At 39.7% G+C, this 24,240-nt stretch overlaps 1 protein-coding gene across 1 annotated transcript in view; it reads right to left on the bottom strand.

The window, feature by feature from the left end:
* The window catches only part of LOC148052178 (uncharacterized), a 97,820-nt gene that overhangs the window by 69,441 nt on the left and 4,139 nt on the right, over positions 1-24,240 (bottom strand). Inside the window, exons 2-5 of the mRNA XM_087730399.1 lie at positions 21,391-21,446; positions 13,313-13,487; positions 13,125-13,215; positions 11,576-11,622 (exon numbers count right to left, since the gene is read on the bottom strand). Coding sequence (XP_087586525.1) covers positions 11,576-11,622; positions 13,125-13,215; positions 13,313-13,487; positions 21,391-21,446 — 369 coding nt within the window. The remainder of the gene's footprint in view (positions 1-11,575; positions 11,623-13,124; positions 13,216-13,312; positions 13,488-21,390; positions 21,447-24,240) is intronic.

The following is a 24,240-nucleotide window of genomic DNA, read 5'->3' as shown; positions in this document are numbered from 1 at the left end:
AACAGTTGCTGAGATAATTATGCTCTGTCTAGCTCTGCTTCTCTAATAAATTCATTACAGTATAGTATTACAAAAACTTCAGGGAGCTTTTTTCAGCATGATCAGAAATGAGATCAAACAATAAAGATGAAATCTAGCAAACAAATTACCTGTTCTAACAGGTGAAATTTTAATGGAACATGCTGATCATTTTCCCTCTAGCAGCTTAGTCTGGATTTACTGATTATTGTGCAGTGGTACACAAAGCTAATAGTCTAAATAATCCAGACAGTTATTTTTCCACAGCTTTTGAAGTAATTCTTCTAATTTCTGTATCTGCATGTGGTCTGCCAGCCATTTTGGCTGTAAAAATAGCTTTTCTACCCAGCATCTAACAGTTTACAAGTGAAGTCAGCTAACTGGAGTACATCTACAGCATTTGTAGAAAGGTGGTAATCTACTCTGCCTGCACATCGGCAGAAGAAAGATGAGTTCCAGTGCCAAGAACTCTCTGACCCCACTAGCACAAGTTTATAACCACTGCTGAGAAACTAGTTTGATAAAAGCACATCTCATGACTCTGAGGCAGTTAGGCTTTAGCAATGATGTAATTTGGAAGGATTTCCGGACAGAGAGGACTGGACTGTCATATATTTACATTATGTTAATGCTGGTAGTCCTCATGGAAAGCCCCAGGGCATTAGCGAACGCTGCTTTAGAAAACTCGTGAAGGAATAAGAGAGCTGAAAAGCCAGTAGGTAAGAAACTTCACAAGACATAGGGGCATACCAGGTTTCCTGGATAAATATTGCCCCAAATAAAACAACCAGCTGAAAGAAGTCTGGAAGAAGGCCAGCTCACCCCCATCCTGATTTCTTCCCCTCCACCTTCCTCTTTGACCAGGGCCCACACCATTAGACAACCCACTCCCTGCCATAATGAGGGCTTGAGAAGAGTTCCTCATGATATCTCAGGAGCAGGCTGCAGGCAGCTTGATCCATCTCCATCGGCACAGGCCTTGCCTCACAAGGCAGCTAGATTTTTCAGGACTCTGGGAATGGAAAACCACGGACTGGGGTACCTTCTTTACCCACTATAACCACCAGATAAATGTTGCCCCTGCAAAAAAGGCAACCTAACCACAGTGTTGTACTTCATGTAACCTATCAGTTACAGGAGTGCTTTAGGTGCTATTACCATGCTGTTAATGGTAATTGTTAAGTGTTCAAAGGGATAGGGTTAAAAATTGAGACAATATGAATAAAACTCAGCTATTTACTAAGATAAATTTTTGAAAAATTTCAAACTAACCCCAAAATATCCACATTACCACATCAAGCCACATTAAGTCTTCTATTTCAGTAAGAGTGCATAATTCTATTTTTATATTGGAAAAGTATTTTTAATATGTACAGCTTAAAAACCCACAAAACAGTCTTCATCATTTAGGTATACAGAGGCATTTAGAGAAGCAAACTGCACCAGTCCAACATCTAAACATAAATCAGAAAATTAAAGTTTCCAACAGACTTTTCTCATTCCATTTTATTTGATTTTTTTTTAAATTTAAAAATACAATTAACATGTGACCAGCAGGCTTCAGAAGGCAGAGTGTTTTAATTAGGACACCACTCCTGCAAGACCAGAAATAACAAGAGCTAAGAAAGAAGAGAAACAAAACTATAAAAAGACTCTGGCTTCCCTTTTAGTCTAACACAAAACTTTCTAAAACCCTCACAAGCAATTTAAAGTCTACCACATGTGGAGGAGATCGGAAGCTTTCTTCTCCCTCCCAACTTGTGCACAGTCCATTCATGCAAATGCACCAGCATACATTGGAACAGCAAGATCCAAGACTGTTCATATTTAGCCCAGATGTGTAATAATATTACAGAAGCAACGAAAAAAGTATTTATGACCAGTGTTGTAAAGGGAGCAATTTGGATCTCATGGGAAATACCAGTATAGAAACTCAACATTCCTTTGGTTCTCAATGAATTCAAGTGGCTTTTGGTCAGTTTCCCACTGTTACTAATTTTCTTTTGTTTGGAGCTCCACGCTTTTTTTTCTTGGCTGAACACCTCTGTTGATAGATGTACAAAGCAGACCTGCCTGGGCAGGCAAAGCAGAGTCTTGTCTTACGTGATAAAGAAAATATGGTCCTCAAACACATTCAGGAAACTAAAATTGTTACTGCTTCTTGTCTAAAGAGCTATGTCAGGAAACAATTGCATCTTTAGGTTTAAATTCAGCTGCTTGCCATTAACCTTCTTTTTAATGTGAAGTGAAAGATTTGAAGAGAATTTACACCAACAAGCAATTAAAGTCTCTGACAATTAATGAGTGATAAAGCTTACTGAAGCTAAAAGCACAAAGTGTACTCTGCTTTACTGCAGCATGACAAACGAAATGGCAGATACAACCACACTATCCAATGCAGAATTAATCCCAGAACAGATTCTCAGATAACTGAAGAAACAAGAACTACAGTGTCACAAGAGGGGATGTACCTATACCTACAACATCAATCAAAAAAGAACAAGAAAAACAAACACAAAACAGTGCTTTAAAAGCAAAGGCACAAGGTGACCAACTTCATATAGAGTAATTTAAAGTACATTGTATTTTATTCCTGTATCAGTTCTGCACTGGTCCTGACCCACACTGATCAGGAGAAGGGATGAACATCAAGTTGCACCTGGACATGCATGGGGATAGCAAAAGAAGAATTTCTCTGTGGTACAGAAGTGAGATTTCAAAGGTAGCTTCTCAAACAGAACAGCACTTAGGGGAAAAGATCAGGAAACATGCAAGTTATACCCTTTTACACATCTCCTTTCCAGCCTCTCCAAAGCCACATTGATTTCAACATGCAAAAAGACCAGTAATATCACTCAGCCACTTTAATATTAAAAGTTCAGTTGGAACCATCCCTTCCAGTTAGCATTACTGTTCAGCCAAAATTGCCCAGAGAGAAGGGAAAGCCAGCAACTGGGTACAGCCCATGATTTCTATCATGTAGCCATAGGTCTCATGCTTTCCTCCGTTTCTAGTTCATGCTTTTAAAAGTAACACTACTGTCAAGCATAACTTTGTAAGTTCCCAAAGACATCTGAAAGGCTGCATCAGCTCCCAGCAAGAAAGTAATTTCCCAACACTGCTTAAAGCAGTATTACATTTGTCATGACAGTTTCCAGGGAACATGTGGCTAATCTCACACACACAAACCACCAGCTGGACTCCAAAAGTGAGTAAGCTCACCAACAACATTAACAAAAATCCCAGCCTTTTTGGTGTATAAAAAGATGTAGTTAGCTTAGATGAACAGTTATTTGTTTCTTGAACTGTTATTTGTTTCTGTACTTGTTTCTACACAATTTTCTTGTTCCCCTCTCTGTTAAAGATCACATTTAAAAATATTCAGGTCTGACTTCCTTGTTTAATTACAACTCCCTTATTTAGCTCTTAGGTATGTAACCAGCATGTGCCATGGCAGAAGGTCTACTTTAATTACAATGGTATCTTTACAACCATACCACATCTGCACAAGCTGCTGCTGTAACCCTTTTTTCCTATTCAATGCAGATTATATTAGCCTGCTAGTAATATACCATATTAAAGTAACAAAACAATTCTATCTTGTGACAGATGATGCCAAAGCACTCCTAGAACTGCAGATGACGGTGTCCAGAATGGGAATGCATAATAACGACTGTCTGTGGAGAGGAAAAAAACCAACCACCACCACCCCTACACACTTCCTTTACCTTTCAAGTTTTTACTGCATCAGCTTCTCCCCCCACCAGTACGTTCTTGAGGACCCAGGGGGAGATTTTTGTTTTCTGTTTAGGTTTTTCTCCTCCCCACCATTAGAAGCATCTGGCTTCATAAATAGACCTGAATAGTCCAGTTAATTCAAGGATATTTTATATTGGTTACTTGCTGTGTATGTCCCTCTAGATTCTCAACAACACTAGTCACATTTCTTGCATTAATTTTCTCAAGTTATTTTTCCCCCTTAGAGACAAGCCTGATATTTTATATAGCGGCCATGCTTAAATTTCAAGAGATGCTCCTTATTCCTGCCATCCAGTTTTGAAGAACAATGCGGCTTTATTTACAAGTATGTAGCACATAAGAAGGCCTCAGCATGTTAAAATGGTGCTACTTCTGATTAGATAATAGAGTATTAACTGTGAATCTTCAAAGAGTTAATAAGAGCTGTTAGGCATTGTTAGAAAGATTGATTTTAATATGCCCAATATATATACATACACATTATACAGTGACCACAAATATTTATGTTAATCAAGAGAAGCATGGGGAATTATCTGCCTTTTGTTACAGCTACAGTGTCCTGCCCCACATACACCTCTGTCAGAATTTGAAGGTGAAGGAAAGCTAAGCTTACAAGTAAGAGACAAGGCAGACTCCTTTTAAGAGCCTATAGCAGAAGTAGGTCTAATTTGGCACTACTGCTTCTTATCCTTCTCATGTAAAGAGAAGATAAACCATATGCAGCCTTTTCTAGCCCTTCTGAGAATTAACTCCAAAAAGCAGAGTTAATGCTAGAGAAACAAGCTCCATGTCTTCACTGATGGTTTGTGCACCCACGTACTCTGCTATTCAGCCAGCTGCTGGGCTCAAGAGCTTATCTTTTCAGCAACAGCTGGAATTTGAAATGATCCGACATAGGTCCATCCCATCCATAGGAGGACCAAGCTCCCATGCAGAACAGCAACAGGGAGCTTCTGTTACTCACCTTAACCACATTCAGCGTAGAAACAGATTTTCATTTTCTTATATACAGGCTACCTCAGCAAAGGAGAGAAAATCTGAGGCAGATGACTTTAAATATAGGTGTATTTGATGTCTCTGCTTTTAAGTGAAGCGTCAGGATTGTGCAGGGCTCAGTTAATGAACCAAGCCGAAAAAAGTTTGGAGATACTCTTCAGTCAATCACCTAAGTCTAACTCTTAGACTTTCCTATCTTCCATTCATAGACTCACATTAAAAGACCTTTAAAAGACCTCACCATTAAAGACCTAAAAGACCTCAACAACTTCCTCATAGAAATTCTTTCCCATTATTGATAAGGGACTCAAAATCACTTAAAAGCTGCTTTTTTTGCCTCATTCCAAATTAGACTGGAAGACTGCCAAAAGCTACAGTTGTCCTTGGTCTTGTCGCAGTTTAGTCCATATAAAGCAGTCTGACCAACCTGTTTACAGTGACATTTGTATTTACCTCTACTTTGTGAAGATTGCAGTTTGTTTGTTTAACAAGAGGAAGATGACATAGCTAATAGCTGACATTACTGAAACTGTAATGGGTATGTGCACATTGCAGAACACGCAGTAACCAATCAAGCAGCTCATGTTGTTCTAGCACATTAATAAATATTCATTAAGATGCATCACTTGTGTTCCCTTTTAGTAATTCCTCAAAAAGCTGCTGCTATCAGAGGTGCAGCTTATTTCTGCCTTCCTGCTACTGTAAACAATGCAGCTCTGTATAAGGTTTCTTCAGAGACTTCGAAATTCTGGAAACTTGCCACCTATTGTTCATAAATAAATGAATTAGTACTGAGATATAAGTGTAAAAGAAGGGGAAAGCCTTTAAGTTCAAACACGAACAAAAATAAGTAAATAAGAGTCTGAGTAGCGTTGTGTCTAAATAGCATACTGATGGAATTTTGCACAAATACAAACTGGAATTTAAATGCCCTGCAAATTACCCTTCAAATTTTGCTATCAGCTGATTATATACTGTGTACAGAAGTTCAGCAACTTTTATAAGTTTGTTTACTGTTCAAAACTTCTATACAAGTGTATGATGCCTATGTATTTTGGAATATTAACTACCCACTGAGCCCTTGATTCACAATCAGTAGATATTAGAGCTTTATAATTTGCTGCCTTGATGAGATGGAGTGTAAGTCCAGTTCTACAGACCACAGAGCCAGCAGGTCTCTACACTTACAGCTTAGGTTCAGTAGGAAACTAGCAAACAAAAGAAAAGGAAGGAAAATCTAATTAATTATCTTTCAAAAGGTCACTTCTCTTACTCCAGTTAGAAGAGACAACACATACAACAGTACACAGTCTCCTTAGCATTAAAAAAGCATACTCTAAAAGGACAGATGCAACCCTGAGACTTGGTGAGGAGCCAGGAAGCACATTTCTTTACTGATAGCAGTCTTGGTGGGATTTTCAGAAGTGATCCTTTCCTTACCAAAGGTTACAAGTCTTCTTTAAAGCACCCAAGCTTAGAAATAACCAATTGCAAAACAATACCTTCCACCACAACAATTTTCTGGTTATGATTGAAAGAGAGGCATTTAAACATCTCTTTAAAGGGTATATAAAACACAGGGTTTTGTTTTGGCAACAGTTGTTGCCACCAAACAATTCTCATCCAAGAAATTCCCACTCCAGAACTTTTTGCATAATCAATCACTCTCGCGTTGTTCACAGGAAGCGAGGACAGGATACAAAACCAGCCAATATCATCTTTGTCAAATTAAAGAGCACTCATTATGAATCTCTCCGCCCATTGCTGCGATTTCTGTCAGTAAACACGGTGGTCTTTATTTTAATGTTTAAAATATATAGTTTTTCTTCTAATATACTATGCATCCACAACCATGTAAATCTTTTCATCTTCCATTTCTATCATACTCACCTCTATATGTGCGCACAAATGCTGCAGTTTTAAGGGAAGAAGATGAAACTTTGCTGCACTGTCAAAGCTCCCTTTCCTCACGGAGATGTCTGGAGAGCATTTTTCCACATAGATCTGTCCAGAGATGCTTGATAGCATCCCCTGAGAGATGTTCTGATACCGCAAGTTTGGGAAATGACACATTTGACCAAAAATTTACCAGAAAGAAAAAGCAGCAAAAAGTGTGCTGCCTCTGGTGTCAACTGGAATAAGTTTTAATGAGTAAGAGGAGTAGATATGCTGACTAAGAATATGTCAGTGTTAGTTTGCAACTTCTCAGAATAAACTATTTTATAGTGTTCCAGGAATATTACCAAATAACTTTAGTGTATCAGGTGACTGAGTGTGCTGGTGACAAGGAATAATAAGTTGAAAGGGAAAAACCAAGAAAGCCAGAGAGTTCCATATGCTAATGCTGCTGGAAATACTCAGCCACCTAACACTTGGCTAATTAACAAGCACTAAATGGTAATATATCCTCACAATAAATTATAATTGCATAGTGTTGGCTCAGCAATCTAAGAAAAAAAATGTGACTATTACAAAGCAGATGTTTCAGTTAATTTGTTATAATACACTAGATCCAAAACTATGGTCTATCAGGAAATAATCCAAGACCAGACCTAGCCCGACACAGATCCAGTAGTATTAGCAACAGGCAAATAAGCTAGCATTTACAAAGCAGAGTTCGTCTGTAGGCTCCAAAATAATCATTTTCAAAATAGTATAAAATACACATTGCTCAGGACAGTGGCTGAGGCTTTTACTGTGCTTAGTTTTAGCTGCATGATTTTCAGGGCTTGCACACAGGCTGATGGAAACATCCCCCATTTCATCCATGCTTGCTGACAGAGGTGAGCTCTGTGATCACAATGTGAGTGTCAAAGATTTCTCCTGTAGAGCACAAACTCTCCAGGTGATCTCACAAGCTGCAATTACAGACGGCCAAAAGTTTCATTAAGAAAGCATTAGTGAAGATTTAACCAGTGTTAGCTGAGGCTGAGTGCAGGCTAGGAATGACACCCATCAGTTTCAGGTGTCCATTTGTGTTTTCAGGAGCCATACCACATGAGATGACTGGCTACCAGCCCCTGTCATGCCTCATTCAAAACCAAAAGTAGATGTCCTAAATCCCTACAAACAGACAACTTTAGGTCATGTCACAGTGAGTTTCCACATACTGCCAAAACCTGGGTGAAATGATGATTTGATCACCACCCCCAGCTGCTGTATGGAAGAAAATGCTCCTGTTAAATTCAGTTGGTTCTTTAGCCTGGAGAAAAGGAGGCTGAGGGGAAACCTTATTGCTCTCTACAGCTACCTGAAAGGAGGTTGTAGCAAGGTGGGGGTCAGTCTCTTCTCCCAGGTAGCAAGTGATAGGATGAGAGGAAACAGCCTCAAGCTGCACCAGGGGAAGTTTAGGTTGGATATTGGGAAAAACTTCTTCACCAAAAGGGTAGTCAGGCATTGGAAGAGGCTGCCCAGGGAAGTGGTTGAGTCCCCATCCCTGGAGGTATTTAAAAGACAGGTAGACATGGTGCTTGAGGACATGGTTTAGTGGTGGACTTGGCAGTGCTAGGTTAACAGTTGGACTCAATGATCTTAAGGGTCTTTTCCAACCTTAACGATTCTATGATTCAATTACACAAAGTTGAGCAGAAGACTTATACAGCCAGCCACAGCCAGCCAGCAGTCTGCTGCTTTAGACAGACCTCTGAAAATAAATGGAGGACATTGGGTTTTCAAGCCAAGTCTCCCATACCCCACCTGAGTGTCCAGGCAATATGTTTTAAAGGTGTTTTTCTCTCAACTTTGGAAAATAATTTCACTGCAGAGCAGAGAAATCTTTGCCAGCAGCAACTCAGATACCACTGATTTTTATCAAAACTGAAAACAGTAGTGGAATTGTCGTTTTCTTCTTCCATAGAGAGCTACTGACAAGTTCTGATAAGGAGAAAACATTAATATACAAAGTGCTTGTAGCCAGGGCAACTGAAGTGTTCAGCTGAGCAAACCCTTTCATTTCTGAAAAGAATGCAAGTATGCAACTAACCCACCCATATGAATTTTGCCTTTAGTTTGTGGATATGCTTATGCAGGAGAATTGGAATAAGACAGGAAACCAAACTGACTATGCTTGTTTTTATAAGCATATTAGCAGGGTTAGAGACCGAGAAGGGAAGGAAAGACAAGAAAGCTGAAGTTCATCAGCTACATCTCTAACTGCCACATATCTCCAAGTGATATTTGCCATAAGTAAAATGTTCCATTACTTATCACAGGGATCTGCTGAATGGCTGTATGTTAAGCTTCAACTCATAACCTTATGTCATTAAGCCTTTCCATGAAAATAAAGGGAAAGTGATGCCATAAGTGGGAAAAAAAGAGCACCATTACTACATAGACTTATCATGCTCATTTAGAAAGTGATCCAACAGCACAGATCAGATTAGAGGTGTAATTGAAAAACACTCCATCCTCGTGCTTAAGTGCACAAGTTTAAAGAAACAGACAAGCATGCTGAAGTACAAGAATCCTCTGTCAGATGCTTAGATGAGATGTAAAGATTGCCCTAGTTATTTCCACATCATGCACAGCACATCACTGTGCTGTTCTTTCTCTTCCATCAGATATGGGCCAAAACCCTACTCAAAAGCCACTGACAGCAATGAATTTACATCAGGAACAAACTTAGTGTTTCCAGACAATCCTGCATAGACTACAATACTTGGAACAGAAAACCCAACAACAAAAGTGAAATGGGCAACATGTACTTGCCACTATAATTGGAATCAGAGAGATTAAAATGACTACCTACTGCACAAATAAAGGATCAAAGCAAGCAGTAGTGCTTCTGGTACCCAGGAGCCAGGGTGATTTTTTTTTCTTTTTGTTTATTTAGTGTTCTGTTTAGTCATTCTTCCATCTTTCAATAGATCCATGAATGTCCCCAGTCAATGAGGCATACTTCCTCCTGGTATACTTGGAAAGAGCACAACACATTTAGAGAACAACCTCTATCACAAACATTTATTCAGTGGTGTCTTCAGAAGAGCATCCATGTGACCTCTTAGGTTTTCTGTTGGGCATTTTTTTTTTGCCTCACCTGAAGCCTGGACTACAGGAGAAAAAGGCACTTGCTACCTGGTGAGATACAAAAGCCTTGTTCAAACAGATAACCTTTTACCAAGGAAGGGAACCAGAAGGTGACAGCAGGCAAACAAAAGGGAAGCTTCTGCAACAAGATGTAAAGCAATATAGGACTAACCATGTAAAATTACACCCCACTGTCCACCAACATTGCTACCTCAGGAAAAACTCTGCTGTGGAAACTTTTGTCTACCTTCCCCAGTACAACAACAGGCCCCACCAGCACAGCTGCCTCCACTCAGCTTGTGAGCCTGAGCAGCAAGAGGCCACCCTGCTGACAGCCAGCCCAGCTTACCTTCCCCTGCCTAGGGATACCCTCAGAAGGAATAAGTGGTGGGAAGGATAGGCCCTTTACTACTATACCCAAGCTACAATGTGCATCCTATTAGTACACCAAACCCACAGTAAAACTGAAATAAGGCAAGGGTTTTTTTGGATCAATTTATTTTTGGTTACATTTTAAACTGCATGTTTTCTTTCTAGCTTCTGGAAAGAAAGACAGTCTGAAAAAATATTTTTGAAAAAGAAGATTTGTTTGAAAAGGTGAATAATCCCATCTCTCAAAAAGAGAGAAATTCAGAAGGACATAATTTAGAGAGGGATAGTTTTTTTTAGGCACCTTGACCCAGGACATGGTACTAAAGGTCACTAGTGACCTAAATGCTTGCGGACTCCTTGTAAGTTAAGTATATTTTGTTTTTAATGTTGTAGGCAAAGAAATTAAAGGCAATTCATGAGACAAGATTTGCACAAATTCACACATACAAGACAGGATGGGAATATCATGATCTCCAGCATAACATTAAAGCCAACAATTAGCTCCACATTAGCCTGGTCCTGATCAGCTAAGCTGTACTGACTTCAGACCACAGAGATCTGGCCAGATTTAAAAAAAAAACCAAACAAAAACAAAACCCCTCACACACCATACACACAAACACAACTTTCTGCAGCTTACCAACATAGTTTTTCTGTCTTTCTATGCCAGAAGTACAAAATATTTTAGAACAGACTGTTCAAATTTGCTTGCAGGTTTATAACTGGAACATTAATTCTCTGTGACACTTACTTTTTTGCCCTGTTTTTCTTTTCAGATACTATCTCCTGTGACATAGTAGCAATACATCAAAAAATTTAATTATGCAAAACCTTAACTAATAAAGCAAGTGCCAAATTACTTCACAGAAGGTTAGCAAGAAGGGGTAATTCCTTAAGTCCGGGTAGGTTTACGTGATGGAAAATGAATACTTGATGTTCTTTTGTATACATTTGCAATATCAAAACCATTTATACTACACCCACTTTCTATAACTGTTTTCAAGAAAATATTTCAGATGAAAGTAAGGAAACATGCTCTGACATTCATTTTCTTCAAGAAGAAACATACAGTGACAATCTCAGCATTTTCATTAGTGATTTTTCATTACTAAAAGCCTTCATACTTCTAAATGTTATATCCCAGTGACTTTTTTAACCCTTTAATTTGTAAAAGGATTTTTAAACTCATTCACAGCCTAATTTTATGCAAGAAAACCTGTGATGTAACCTGCTCTCTTTTTCTCCCCTCTCCCTCTTTATGGCTAAAAAATGCAAACATTAAACAAGAACGAAGAAAGAAAAACTCTACTGCTTTGTAAAGAGCACATAGCAGCACTTGTACAAATTTGCAGGTAGTGCAATTTTCATATGAACATGACTTATTTCAGTGGAAAAAACAACTTACTTGTTGTGATTCCCAAATTTGAAGATAATCAAGTCCAGAAAGCAGAGCTGCAAATATAAGGAACAGGTATATTAACAGCATTCTTCAAAGGCAGACACTTGCATAGCTATATTATGCAAAGCAGTTGCAGAAATAACAGATTACACAACAAAATAAAGTTCCCATTCCCTTTTGGTGCATTTAATGTTGTCAGTAGCAAAACCATCCCTAATTCATTCTGAAGCACGTGTTGTATTTTACATATTGGACATCACTTCATATAGACTATGAAGCAATCAAAAAGCTACAGCTCTTAAATGAGACACTTTCAGGCTCTGCATTGGATTTCAGAAGTAAATTAAATGAAAAAAGTGAAGCGCCAACTTTTTGCCCTTTTTTCCCCTATTATTATTATTATTTCTGACAGGGTCACATACCTGTCCAAGGAAACAGCTGCAATGACATTAGGTATTTCCCAGATAAGCAGCCAGTGCAGCTCACTAAGTGCCAAAGAGCAAAGGAAAAGCTTATGGGAGCTACGAGAGCAGGTCTGGGCTCACATCTAGTAGCATTGCTGTCTGTTGAATATCCCTGGGTGCAGGGCACACAGACAGCAGAAAGCAACAAATGTAGAACTTGGCTAAACACTCTTTCCCAGAAAAAGCATGAAGATGAATTTAAAACAAGAGAAGAACAGAAGAGAACATACACACACACCTCCGTCTGCTGGGAAATACTGCTAGTCAGACTCTAAACATCAGATCCATTAGCCCTGCTTAGCTTACTAGCTTTAATAAGTTACTCAGCAGTGAGTATGTCCTGTCCTCTTGGTAGCAGTTTAAATCTATAGCCCTGCTCCCCAAGCTTATTTCTCAGCAGTTATGGGGGAAGTACTACAATCAAATCTTTATCAAAAGATAATAGAAAATACAAAGAGGAAACAGAATCAATAAGAGATGTCTTTTGCATGCTCTGGCTGGACATACCTTAGCCTTGTATTGAACCTACAGGTTGTCCTTCGAGTACTTTACAAGCAGAATCAAGCTTGACTGGCTCATTACCAAACCAGACACAACCTCTTGCCTATGCTACAAGATGCTCACAAGTTATACAGCAAAAACCCTGAAGTAAGACTCCTGGCCTTGCCGGCAGGTCTAGCACACTACTGAGCTCAAGGCAGCTACGGTAATGTCCCTTCCCATCAGCTCAGCATATAGGCAGACCAAGGCGATTTCTGCCTGCAAACAACAGCACAAACTTCTGAGAAACACTGCTTCTAGGCACTATAATGCCTAGAACATCATCACAGTGTTCATTCAGACTTTGCTGCTCTGAGTCATGTCACTTTAACAGGCCAGAGTTCAGAATCTTTGTTTTAAAATACAGCTACTGCAGGTGGTAAGGGAGGTGACATTTACCGAGGACGTAGGAAAGCCAAGTTCTGATCTTTCCTCTCCCTGAAGGGGTTCAGGCCCACATTGCAGGGAACTTCTAATAAAATATGAATGATTACTCAACTGATTAAGCATATTTACTTAAAACTGTGGTACTAGGATCCCACTGAACTCACCTGCAGTTTGTGTATTCAACCATCTGTACTGGAGGAGCTTGCTATACAAATGTCTTAACCTCAGCTGCTCAGATGATTCGGTGCAAGTATCCTGTTAGTGAATTAGAAGGGTAATTCAGCATAGCTTTCACTACTTAAATCACTCAGCTATATACTTTACAGAAGCACCTTAAACAAAATAAACTCACCACATCAAAATTTAAAAAACATCTCTCTATCTCTCTCTGTCTGTCTGTCTGTCTCTCTCTCTCTCTCTCTCTCTCTCTCCCTCCCTCCCTCCTTCCTTCCTTCCTTCCTTCCTTCCTTCCTCCCTCCCTCCCTCCCTCAAAACCTCCCTCAAAACCTCCTGAAACTTCAACATCTCTATATAATAGCAGTTAATTTCTCAATTATCAGTAACCACATCACCTGTTTACCATTTAGGACAACCCCAAACCAATACGGACTCAAGATTGTAATCATTAGCAGCTGCTAAATGAGCTGTTAAACCCTGTCTGCCGTGGGGCAGGAACTGCTGAACTTGGACAAGTTAGGCTACCCTTACTCAAATTACCTATATGACTGATTTTAGATGTGAATATCTCCATCCAAAAGTATGGCATATTTTTCCTGGTATTTCTTCCCTATAGTGTTCTCTAAAACATATGTTGTCTAGCTTGAAGCACTGTATTTTATGTGCAAGTACATATCCTTGGCATGCAAAGAAAACATGATGTTAAACTTGAATTTGCAAAACCCCTTGACATAACACTATGATTAGAGAAACAGAGAAACCTGAAACAGACATTCCATTAAGGATCATTAACAAAAAGGGAACTTTCTGCTTGCAGACTATATCCTCGGGACAGCTATCTGCTATTCTTTTTAAGCAACTGAGCAGTTGTCACCTCTAGGTCGTTATTGCACTAATTTGTAGTTGCTATTGCACTGATTTGTAATCACTATTGGCAAAAATAGAAAAGCATTACAGAGTCTGCCAGTTAATTCAGCACATATTTCCAGTAAAGATGGACCAGTGGAGAGCCCTGGCCAAATTCCTTCTGAGTTCAGAGGAAATACAGAGGAGGAGATTAAAATGTGATGATCTGAGCCTGTCCTTGTTTTCTTAATAGAAGGTGCATCACAGAACAGCTATCACAGTTATGTCAAGTAGCAATGGCTTATATGCTGCACTTCAGCAAATCCATGCCAAACTTCTCCGAAAACCGGGTGCCAAAAGTGAGATTCTTTTAGATTCTAGTCTGTGTTTATGCACGTAGTTGTATGACCTGCATTTGATTAGCTCCCATGAACTTTGGTTTAGAAGCCGGAATCACAACTGCACAAGGTTTTAATTAGATATTCGGTCACTCTGCCCTTTCTTAAATTCCAGCCATTTATTTGCATGCTTATACACAAAGCTGGAAGCTTAGGTCTGGGAGGTAAAGTGAAAAATTTAAACCTGCTCAAGCTAGTACCAGACAACTAACCTCACAAGGTAGCATAAGAAATCATTTCACCAGGAGAAGCCCATTACTGAAAGACTGGCGTTTAGCAGTTAACTAACCATTGTGCACAATGCTATGTTAGTACTGACTGGTAATGAAGTGATTTTAAAGAGCTGCTGTGATTTTCTCATTAAACATAACTGCTACAATATAGTAGTATTATCTACTATATATAATATAGTAGAAAAATAGTATGGTTTTGTCCAAAAATGGTGTATTAAATTTCAGTAATAGTGGCACATCCTCAATATCAGTTTAAGAAAGAGGATGGAACAAAAAGCACATCTAATGCCTATGCAAATATTTTCTTTCCAAATCCTATTAGTCCTTAAAAAACTCCTTGTTGACTAAATTCTGGCATCAGGCTAGGAAACAGTCTGAACCTACAACAGAACATGAGATAAGACCATTTTTCATAAATTTTGCACTTCAGTACATTCAGTTTGTACTGCAGCTTTTTCAGATTTATTGCGATTTCAGCTCAGCTCAAGGTATTGTATGCAGAGGAACTATGTCACATACAGTGTGAGTTGTCCAAGCCATACAAGATGGGCAAGCGGAATTTTGTACACCTCTTCCTGCTTATCTTTTACATAAGTCAATATTAGTCCAATCTTTGGTAGTATTTGGTGCAATTCACAAATACTGCACCTATTCCTTAAGTTTTCTTTTCACTACCAAAAGGAAGGAAAAATGTTCCTGTCAAGAGAAAAAAGAAATTGCTTTACAAGAGCATGCTAATCCCTACAGCTTTCCTTTTACAATGTACATTTCAGTACTGCGTAGCAAATCGCGGCTATAAGCATAGGCATTATAAAACTAACCAATTCATCCTCAAAGGAGCTCCTTGCCAAATTTAACAGTCCAAAACTTGCCTCCTATTCCCCTCTAAACATAGACATACTTGAAAACAAGAAGTCATAGCACCATGCAAGCCATGTGATACCCAGTATCTTTCCTGACCTTCTCAATGTCTCTTTTCCTTTTTCTCCCTCACGCATTTCTCTATTACCATTCTTGTGTTTTGCAATTATGTTCTCAGATTGAATTATCTCCAACTTTTATCTTTCCCCTATTAGAGGAAGGGACAGTCCGTATCTATCTACCCTATTCTTTGAGATTTCCTTTCCTATTGCAGTAATGATTCAGCTGATGATAAGGAAACAACTGCTGAGACTCCACAGCATAAAACAGCAATTTTAGTTTATCTTGATATGATACATTGCAAATCTTGATAGGGGCTCAGGTGCTGGCAGCTGAGCTCTCCTCCGTGCAGCAGGCAGACTACTGAAGGCAGGAACTACTGCAGCCATCCAGAGAATGAAGTCCCTGTTCTTCAGCTAGATTTCATGGACCTTTTTCATGGAATTTTACAGGACTGCAGTAGTTCCATGGTTTTGTCATGAGTTTGCTAGTAAAGCTATTAGTAAGATAACATTCATGCTAGAGGAAGTCACTCAGACCCTGACTGTGTCTTTCTATGAAAGACTTTCAGCCTTATTCCTACGAATTGAGGATTAAATAAATATTTTGGTCAATAATGTAAAATACTATTTTATGCAATGTAAGACTTATCAGATAAGTTTACCTGGAAATATGTCAAATGTTTACACTGTGATTAGTAAGGTAAAGCCAGGAAACCACAAACAGGAAAAAAAATGTTATATTGTATGGGTTAAACAAATCCTCTGAGTCATTCTCTGAAAGTTAAGAGTAAGCACATTTCTTTTCCAGCTATATGAGTAATATAACTGCAATTAGACAACAAGTAGAGGGTTGTAATAAGATGGTCTCTCCAGAATAAATTCAATACAGTCATCAAAAATATCCGTGAACAGGATGCATTTAGTGGCTCAATACCTCTATGGCAACGATCATTCAATAGAGCCCTATGTTCAATCCACAAGCATTAAGGTAACATAAATGCCTATTGGCAAATAAGAGTAACCTCCCTGAAGATATTTCAGTGGGAGAGTTGCCCCTCCAGCGTGGGCCTGGCACCCCTCCACTGGCAGGGGAGCCCCTGCCTCTGGGCAGGCCTGGCAAGGGGCCTGTACCCGTGCCAGACCCCATGCGCTCTGATTGTGACTTCTCATGTGGGAATAAACCGCACTTCTTCCTGCCCAAAACATGCATTCTTAGCCTTCCCTGTGTTATTTGTCTGCAGAAGTTTTTAAACGGATAAAGTCAGAATATTTATGGTGGTACAAATTTTTCCTTCTCTGGTGACCTCCCCACGGTGCAGGCCTTCCCCCACAGGCTACAGGCGCCACAGAAGGAGCCATGGGGGCAGCAGGGCGGGCGGCCTGCCTGAGGGATGAGCTGGGGTAGCGGCGGGGCCCTGCCCTCTTCAGCCATCCCTGTCCCACAAGGGAAGCAAGCCGGGAGGGCTAGGATGGCCACAGGGTCAGCCGCAGTGAGGGGCCAGGCCTGGCAGGCCTGTGGGCCTACCTCCATGGCCTCAGACATGAGAGGAACATAGGCAGCCGCATCTGCACGCACACAGATGGGCAGAGCCCCGGCCAGCCCCACCCAGCGCAGTGGGGACATGCCTGGAAGGTTGTTCTCCCAGAAATGGCAAAGCCCACCTAGTTCCTTGATATGCTTTTAGTTGTCGTTAGGTGTACAAGCAATTCTCACCCCAGACGATGTTAAACTGTGAATATCTACTCTTATGAAGACAAAGAATTTCCACCATGTCCACCCTTGCCAGCCTCCTGCGGTACAGAAGAGCACCTCCTGCTGCAAACCATCATGCCCTTTTCTTGGTTTTGGTTTTTTGTTTTGTTTTGTTTAGTTTTTTTAATTAATTTCCTTGGTGGCCAGTTCCTTGCATTTGACTTATCGCTATTTTTTTGAATACAGCCCAAGAATGTTTCCTTCTCCCCTTACCCACCTGATGCTTCTGAATTTCTGAGCTCACACACCAAAATCAAAGAATTTTTTTCTCTCAAAACAGCCACCATCATGCACTTCATGTCCAAGAAGCCTTTTCTAGGTTTTGAGTAGGAAGACCTCTCTGGCACTGAGCCTAGAGTTGCGTGAAGAAAACAAGCCAATGCCTCCTAATAATTCTTGATTTGCTTCCTCTGTTTACAGTTACACTATACAGATGTTAAGTGGGATCGTCTAATTCTGCTGGTGAACATGATGATTTTGCACAAAAGTGTATTTTAGCATCTTAAATGACTACCCAAAAAAATAAACTAAACAATGCGTTTAGTCTTCAAAATTGTTCCAGTATGAGAGAGCTGTTATTCAAACAATATCCCACTGAAAGAGATTTTTATAAAGCCTCTTCTGTCTAGTTATGAGAAGAGATGAGATTGAGGACACAGAATGTCTCCTAAAAGTACTATGCAATTATGAGGGAAATGAAAGACAAACATTTCGGAAACAAGACAACAGATACAAATCTCCTTTTTTGAGAACTGGGAGCCCGGTTCTTGAGACTGGCTCCTGTTAGGAGAAGGTCCTTCTAGGCTCCCTAAGCAACTTTAGCACTAACATATAATAACTCTAAGTAGCAAAGGTATACAATAAAATAGGTTTAGTTGTTAGCTATCCTACACAATTAGAAGAAAATAACACGACAGAAATAATGCATTTTTGAATTTTCAGCATCCCTGTGACATCTATTCACAGCAAACCAATCCAAACTCCAATGTTTGTACTACCAAAGCCAAGCCAAAATACAGTCAGTAGAAACCAAATTGTATAGTGCTGTTTACATTCTCATAGACACTGAAAACTTTCCTTGTGGGAATGTCTGCAAATAGTTGTTGAGATTATTTACCTTCTGAGGCACCTTTTTCCTTTTTAAAATTAGCAAGCAAAAATCGTAGAGGACTGAGCATATTCTTATGACTTTCACACACACATAACCCACCAAGCTAGCATGTCTACAAAGTATTTGGGAGCAAATCTGGTCTCAAGTTGTTCTTTTAACAATCTATTTCTAGTAAAAAAAAAAATCCAGATAAGGAGTTGATCTTATTCCTGTTCCAGCAATTCTGTCATTGCCGGAGAGGGCCTGGAGAGGCAAGAGCACATCTGTTGCAAGGTTAGAGACAGAATATTTTTTAGGTCATTCTTAGAATATATTTGGAGAAAAGGTAGGTAGATCAACACTCCTGTTATTATTCTTTGCTTCTTTCCCAGCAAACTTGCAAGAAGAAACTTTGCTGGAAAAGGAGCTCTGGCAGCCATCCTTTCTCTGCTTTTTTAAATCTACCTCTGGTCCTGAGAAAGTTGATTCTTTTGATATTACACTGCAAGAGACAGGATCACTAAATACAAGCAACCCTTTAAATATCATACTCGGAAGTTCATTTTCCACTTTTTCAAGATGAGATTGGATTACTTTAACATCTTCCTGTAGTGAAACTGCTTTTAATTTTGGAATGCATGTAACCAAAATAATGCAAACGTGTTCTTCAAAGTACCTTCTAAAAATGTAAGATGTGCTTGCCTCTTGGAGCTTGTCCCTCTCCTGTCTGTTCCCAGGGATTAAAGGAATGTGAGAACTTTAGAACTGGAATCTTCACTGCAGAAATGGATTGCTTATATTTTTAAGAAACAACTCCAAAACAAACTTGCTGTGCCCTGTGTATAATAATACATACCAGTATTAAAACTAAGTCACTGTCACTGAAACTTGACCACAGCAGGCCTCATTGCAGCCACAAACCCTGCGCCGTTGACATGATGTGATGTTAAAGCACCTGTTTTTTGAAACCTATCGACAATCTTGTCTGTAGTATTCAGCCTATCAAGACAGCCCATACAATATGTATACAAAAAAATTCATGTCTTATTGGACCCTGTTATCCAAGCTTTTGGGCCGTGCACAATCCAGCAATAATATTTACAGACCCTAGCACTACCCCTAACTCCATCTATCAACTAAAATGCAGCATAAGTCTTCACCAACACCTGCTGCTATTGCAGCTTTGCTGTCCAGCAGTGATCCATTTAAAAAGTGCTGTCTGCCTGCCTTCTTCTTAACTCTAGCTTAAGGCTGACAGCCTTTCTTTGAACATCTGTATAGGCTGCACCGGATGGGGATTCCTGCCACACCATTTCTCATGTGTTGCTTTAATCTTGAGAGCTAGTTTGTTGCCTTTAAAAAAGTTCAATAAATAGGACAAATAAATTGGAAAACACAGGCATATTTTTATTTGAAGATTAAAACCTAGCCATCTCACAAGTACTCTGAACTGTGCGGAGTATATTTTGCTAGCGCATACAATGTAAAAAAAAAAAAAGTGTTTTATGTCGTGCGTATCCTTGGTGAAATCTGCTGATCAGAAATAGGGAAAGACTGGTGTGTTCTCCTTGTAAAGGAAAGGAATAATAACTTGCTTCTCCAATGCCCATCAGTTCAGGGTTAAAAGGAAATGTTTCACAGGGGAAAAAAAAGGTTTTTAAATGTCTTGCTTCATCTAGCTGCTGTGCTGGACTTTTTTTTTTGTTTTTAATAATTACAGAGTCCCAAGGAAAACAAAGAGAAAAGACATGATTCCAGATGCAGATTAAACATTGTGCCATGGGATCATCTCCAATCTTTCAACTGAACCCTGTTTTTCTCACTGTTGCAACACACACTTCTAAAAACTGGCTTTATTTGATCCACGAAATACCTATTTTCCTCCCAAACTTCTGTCCCTCAGAGAATCCTTTTGTAGGTGTCCCGAACCCCAGGCATGGGATTCTCTCCAGAACAAAGGAGTAATCTACATGTTCCTTAGGGTATAAATGGCATGCAGCCAAGTCAGTGTAACACATAAAAAAGCACTGACAGGAGCTTTACCCTGCAGCCTCTTCCCATTATTTCTCTTATCTCAGATATAGTGACTGACCAAGTGAAAAAAGCAGTAGTTCTGCACCGCAACAGCCAGCTGAATTGCACCCAGAGGTCATATGAGGGCTAGACCCAGTACATGGAGAAACAGCAAGACCACTCCCTGCAGAAGCAAATCACCATTTGATCTGTTTAGCTGCAAGGTGAAACCACATCACTCCGTATCCCTTTTAAGGATGCACAGGCAGTAGGGCTGAGGGACAGGCGGCCTTTGCCAGCAGGAACATCTGGGAGTTATAGAGACTGCAATGGCTCATGTTTAAAGTCACTAATGGTTGTTCCGTCCCATAACATAAACTTTGTTGTGTAAACATATTTTTTCTCTTTTGCAAGAATTAATTGTCTAGCAATTGCCCCATTTTTCTTCTTCCTTCCTTCCTTATTAGTACAGTAGTTTTCTTATAGAAAGGACAAAGATGAATACAAACTTCCCACCACCAGGGTAAGTTAGTCCTTATGCTGTGATAAACAAATATAAGTGACTTCTCTGTTTCTCCTTGAGGTAATATCTTGTCTCAGCTTCCAGGAAGGACAAGTTCATGGCTGACATTTCTCCCTGGAATATGACTTGCTGAGCTCAATGTTTTTATTGCCTTGTATGTTGCAAAGTCTTGACATCTGTGACACAAAGATATAAATTACCAACCACAAAATAAATCTCTCTGATGGAGAACCTGTACGCCTCACAGCCAAAACAAGAAACAACTTTCTGTCCAACCTGCGAAATATTTCAAACGTATAAAAAATATCATCTGGAATAGTAGACTTGGACAGCCGACACAGTCAGCTGATGGGACTGTAAGAACAGATATGGTCACTGGCTGCATGCCCCCGGGGTGGGAGAGCTCAGTGAGCCTGGTGCCCAGACCAGCCAGGAGGCACTGCACATCAGCAGAGGAGGAGGCAAAGAGCTCACCTCTGTACTATCTGCCTGGCAGACTGCCGAAGAGCCTGGCAAAGTGGGACAACAGCCTGGAAGGAACACAAATGATAAAGTCTCATTGAGACTACGTATTCCAGCAAAATGTTTTCATTTGGAAGAATCAGCACTTGCTACCAGAAAACCAGTCAGCTGGAACATCTCCAAACAGCTCCAGCACTCGGTTTAGTCATTCATGTTTTTCTACCCATCTTCCAGCTAATTAGCTACTGCTAAGACAACGCATGGAGATTTGCTACCTCTGCAGGTAGCACCTCTTTGTGAAGTATGCACAAACCACCAAAAACAGGATGTCTGTCAACAGCCAGTGTGGACTGTTCGTAATCATCTCTTGTCGCTTATTAAACACAGGCTCCTAATCCAGCCATTAGATATGGTTTTGTTTCTTGTAAAAGATTAACTTATTTTTCTCACCTCTTTTATTTTTAACTGATAAACATTCTACAAGTGACAGAATACTAAATAATTTTCCTTCTCTGATTTTATCTATACCTCATCTTCTAAACATACTTGGAGTCAGGGTAAAATTAGAAATAGATGTTCTAAGTCCTTGGCACTTAAAATCTCTACTTTGGCTCAGCTGACAGCACTAACTGGATGTGATTATTTATATAGCTGTGTAAACGTTCATGGTAGTATTTAACCAAATAAAGCATAGGGCCTGAGTCTAGCAAAATCTTGTGCACATACAAGGTCCTTACTTGTAGGCTTTTCAGCGGTAAATGCTTTAAATCCTAATTGTGTGGTGGTCTGAGCAATAAATAAAACTTATAAAGATGTACAAAATGCCAGAGTGGGCCAGAGCAATGCCTCGTCTAGCCCAGTAGTCTGTCTCCAGTGGTGGCAGAAGTAGCTAAGCAGAAGCACAAGAAAGCACAAGAAACCAACCGCTTCCTTGCTCCGTTCCCCTCGCAGTTGCTCAGCATTCACAACTGTTACATTAGGGATGTTAGAGGATCCTCATCCTTTTCAGCATCTATTTGCAAATCTGGTGTCCATGACTTCGTGTAACGCCTTTTTGAACCCAGCGACTGCCACAGCCTCCTGTGGAAGCAAGCTCCAGATATTCACCACCTGCTGGCTGAAGACATACTTCCTTCTATTCTAACTGGTCTCCTACTGCTTTTATCAAGTGATCCCCTAGTTTTAGTTTCATCCCTTTGATCGTTGTCATTTCCCTTCTTTGCACTATCTCCTTGCTCCTGCTAGACAAGCCCAAAACACCTGTCCTTTAGTATACATTTACAGAACTATTGCCCATGAACATCCCAGCCTGCTCCCAGCAAGAGCAAACACCATGTGCCTTAAGGCCCCATGCATCAAGAAACAAAATAACATGGAAGGCTTACCTTCACTACATTTTTCAAATGGCTCTGAGCATGATATTCTAAAAAAGGGCAACAATTAAGCATCAAACAGTAACTGTTTCGTAAAGTTTTTGTCCTATATCTTGAGTACTTACAACATTTCTTGAGGGCATCCACATTTAACTACTGACTAAAATCTGGTTAGAAAAAATGGGTAAAGAAAACAGGAGCAAAAGTAATGTTTCGGTATTTCACAAAATGCGTGCTTAGAAAATGGAGGATGTCTTGTGAGGTCATGAAAGATGGTATTGTAGTAACTAAGGAGCTAGCAGAAAAAAAGCTCAATTTATCCAGGAGTTGATGGAAAACCAACCTGGTAATGAGTGAGCAAAGGGTGACTGTGGCAAAGTAAACAACACAAATGGCTGTCTCTATCTAGAGAAGATCTCACCTCAAAATGGTTTCAGAAAAAGAATCGTCGGAGCTCTTAATCTCTCTCTCTAAAATTATCCTAAATTCCAAAGAGCACAAAATGCTGTTATCACACTCTGAGAACATTCCAGTCCAAATTGAGCTCTGCTGTAGATGAGGATAATTTCACGTGCATTTGAGTCTGCTTCATAAAAAGTTTGTTTAAAAAACGTATCTATTTAAAACCAGCAACCAGATTACGCAGGAAGCTCAACGTATTTCGCCGATGGCTGAAAATATTCAAAGGTTACGTTTATCTTAAGGAAAAGAAGTCCCTGAGCATGTAAACTCTCACTAATTAATGACAAAGAAGCATGAGACAAAACACAGAGAATAAACGCTACTCTACTAAAAGATGATAGTCTATTCGTGCAAAAGACAATGCAGCTGCACGATTTAGTACCCAGCTGTCTATGATTTAAAAATCTTGTGATACCAACTAAACTGATCTAAAAATCTCATGACATCCTCTTCATAGCAAGTGTTGTCCCTGTGTAGTCTTCCATACAGATTAGTATATAATTTGCTAATGTAATTAAGACTCAATTTACTATTTAATCTTACTGATCCAGTCCTTGGACCAGGTACACACAGCTTATGCAGCACAAAGTAGGTGAGGATAAATGTCAGCTATGATGCAGGTTAGAGCGACCAATATAGACACCCATGGTTTTTCAGGATGCTTCATACTTTCCCATTTTTCCCAGTGTATTTGCTGGCACAAAGGAAAACTAGGAGCTGCTCATTGGCAGTTTCCTTACCTAGGAGAACCTACAGAGCTGGAAAATTGCTGTAAATCTACTACATGGTACCATCTGATCAGGTCAGTATAGCAAATTGTGGAAAACATTCCCAGTTTCTTGTTTCTTTATCCTTTGGGTAAATATTTATAAATAAATATGCTCTCAAACTTGAGCAACTGTAAATGGTAATGACCTACTGCTTTTAAAAGCTTAAAACATTGGACCAGTATTGCTATTTCACTGCGGATTTGAAAAAAGAATTACCATCACAGCAGCACTGAATACAGAGTACTCGGAGTAGAAAG

Source organism: Nipponia nippon, unplaced genomic scaffold (genome assembly GCF_047370975.1).
Source record: "Nipponia nippon isolate SJK-2023a ecotype South Korea unplaced genomic scaffold, ASM4737097v1 scaffold_5, whole genome shotgun sequence".
In the NCBI taxonomy this organism is placed as follows: Eukaryota; Metazoa; Chordata; class Aves; order Pelecaniformes; family Threskiornithidae; genus Nipponia; species Nipponia nippon.
This window is presented reverse-complemented; position numbering and strand designations above follow the sequence as displayed.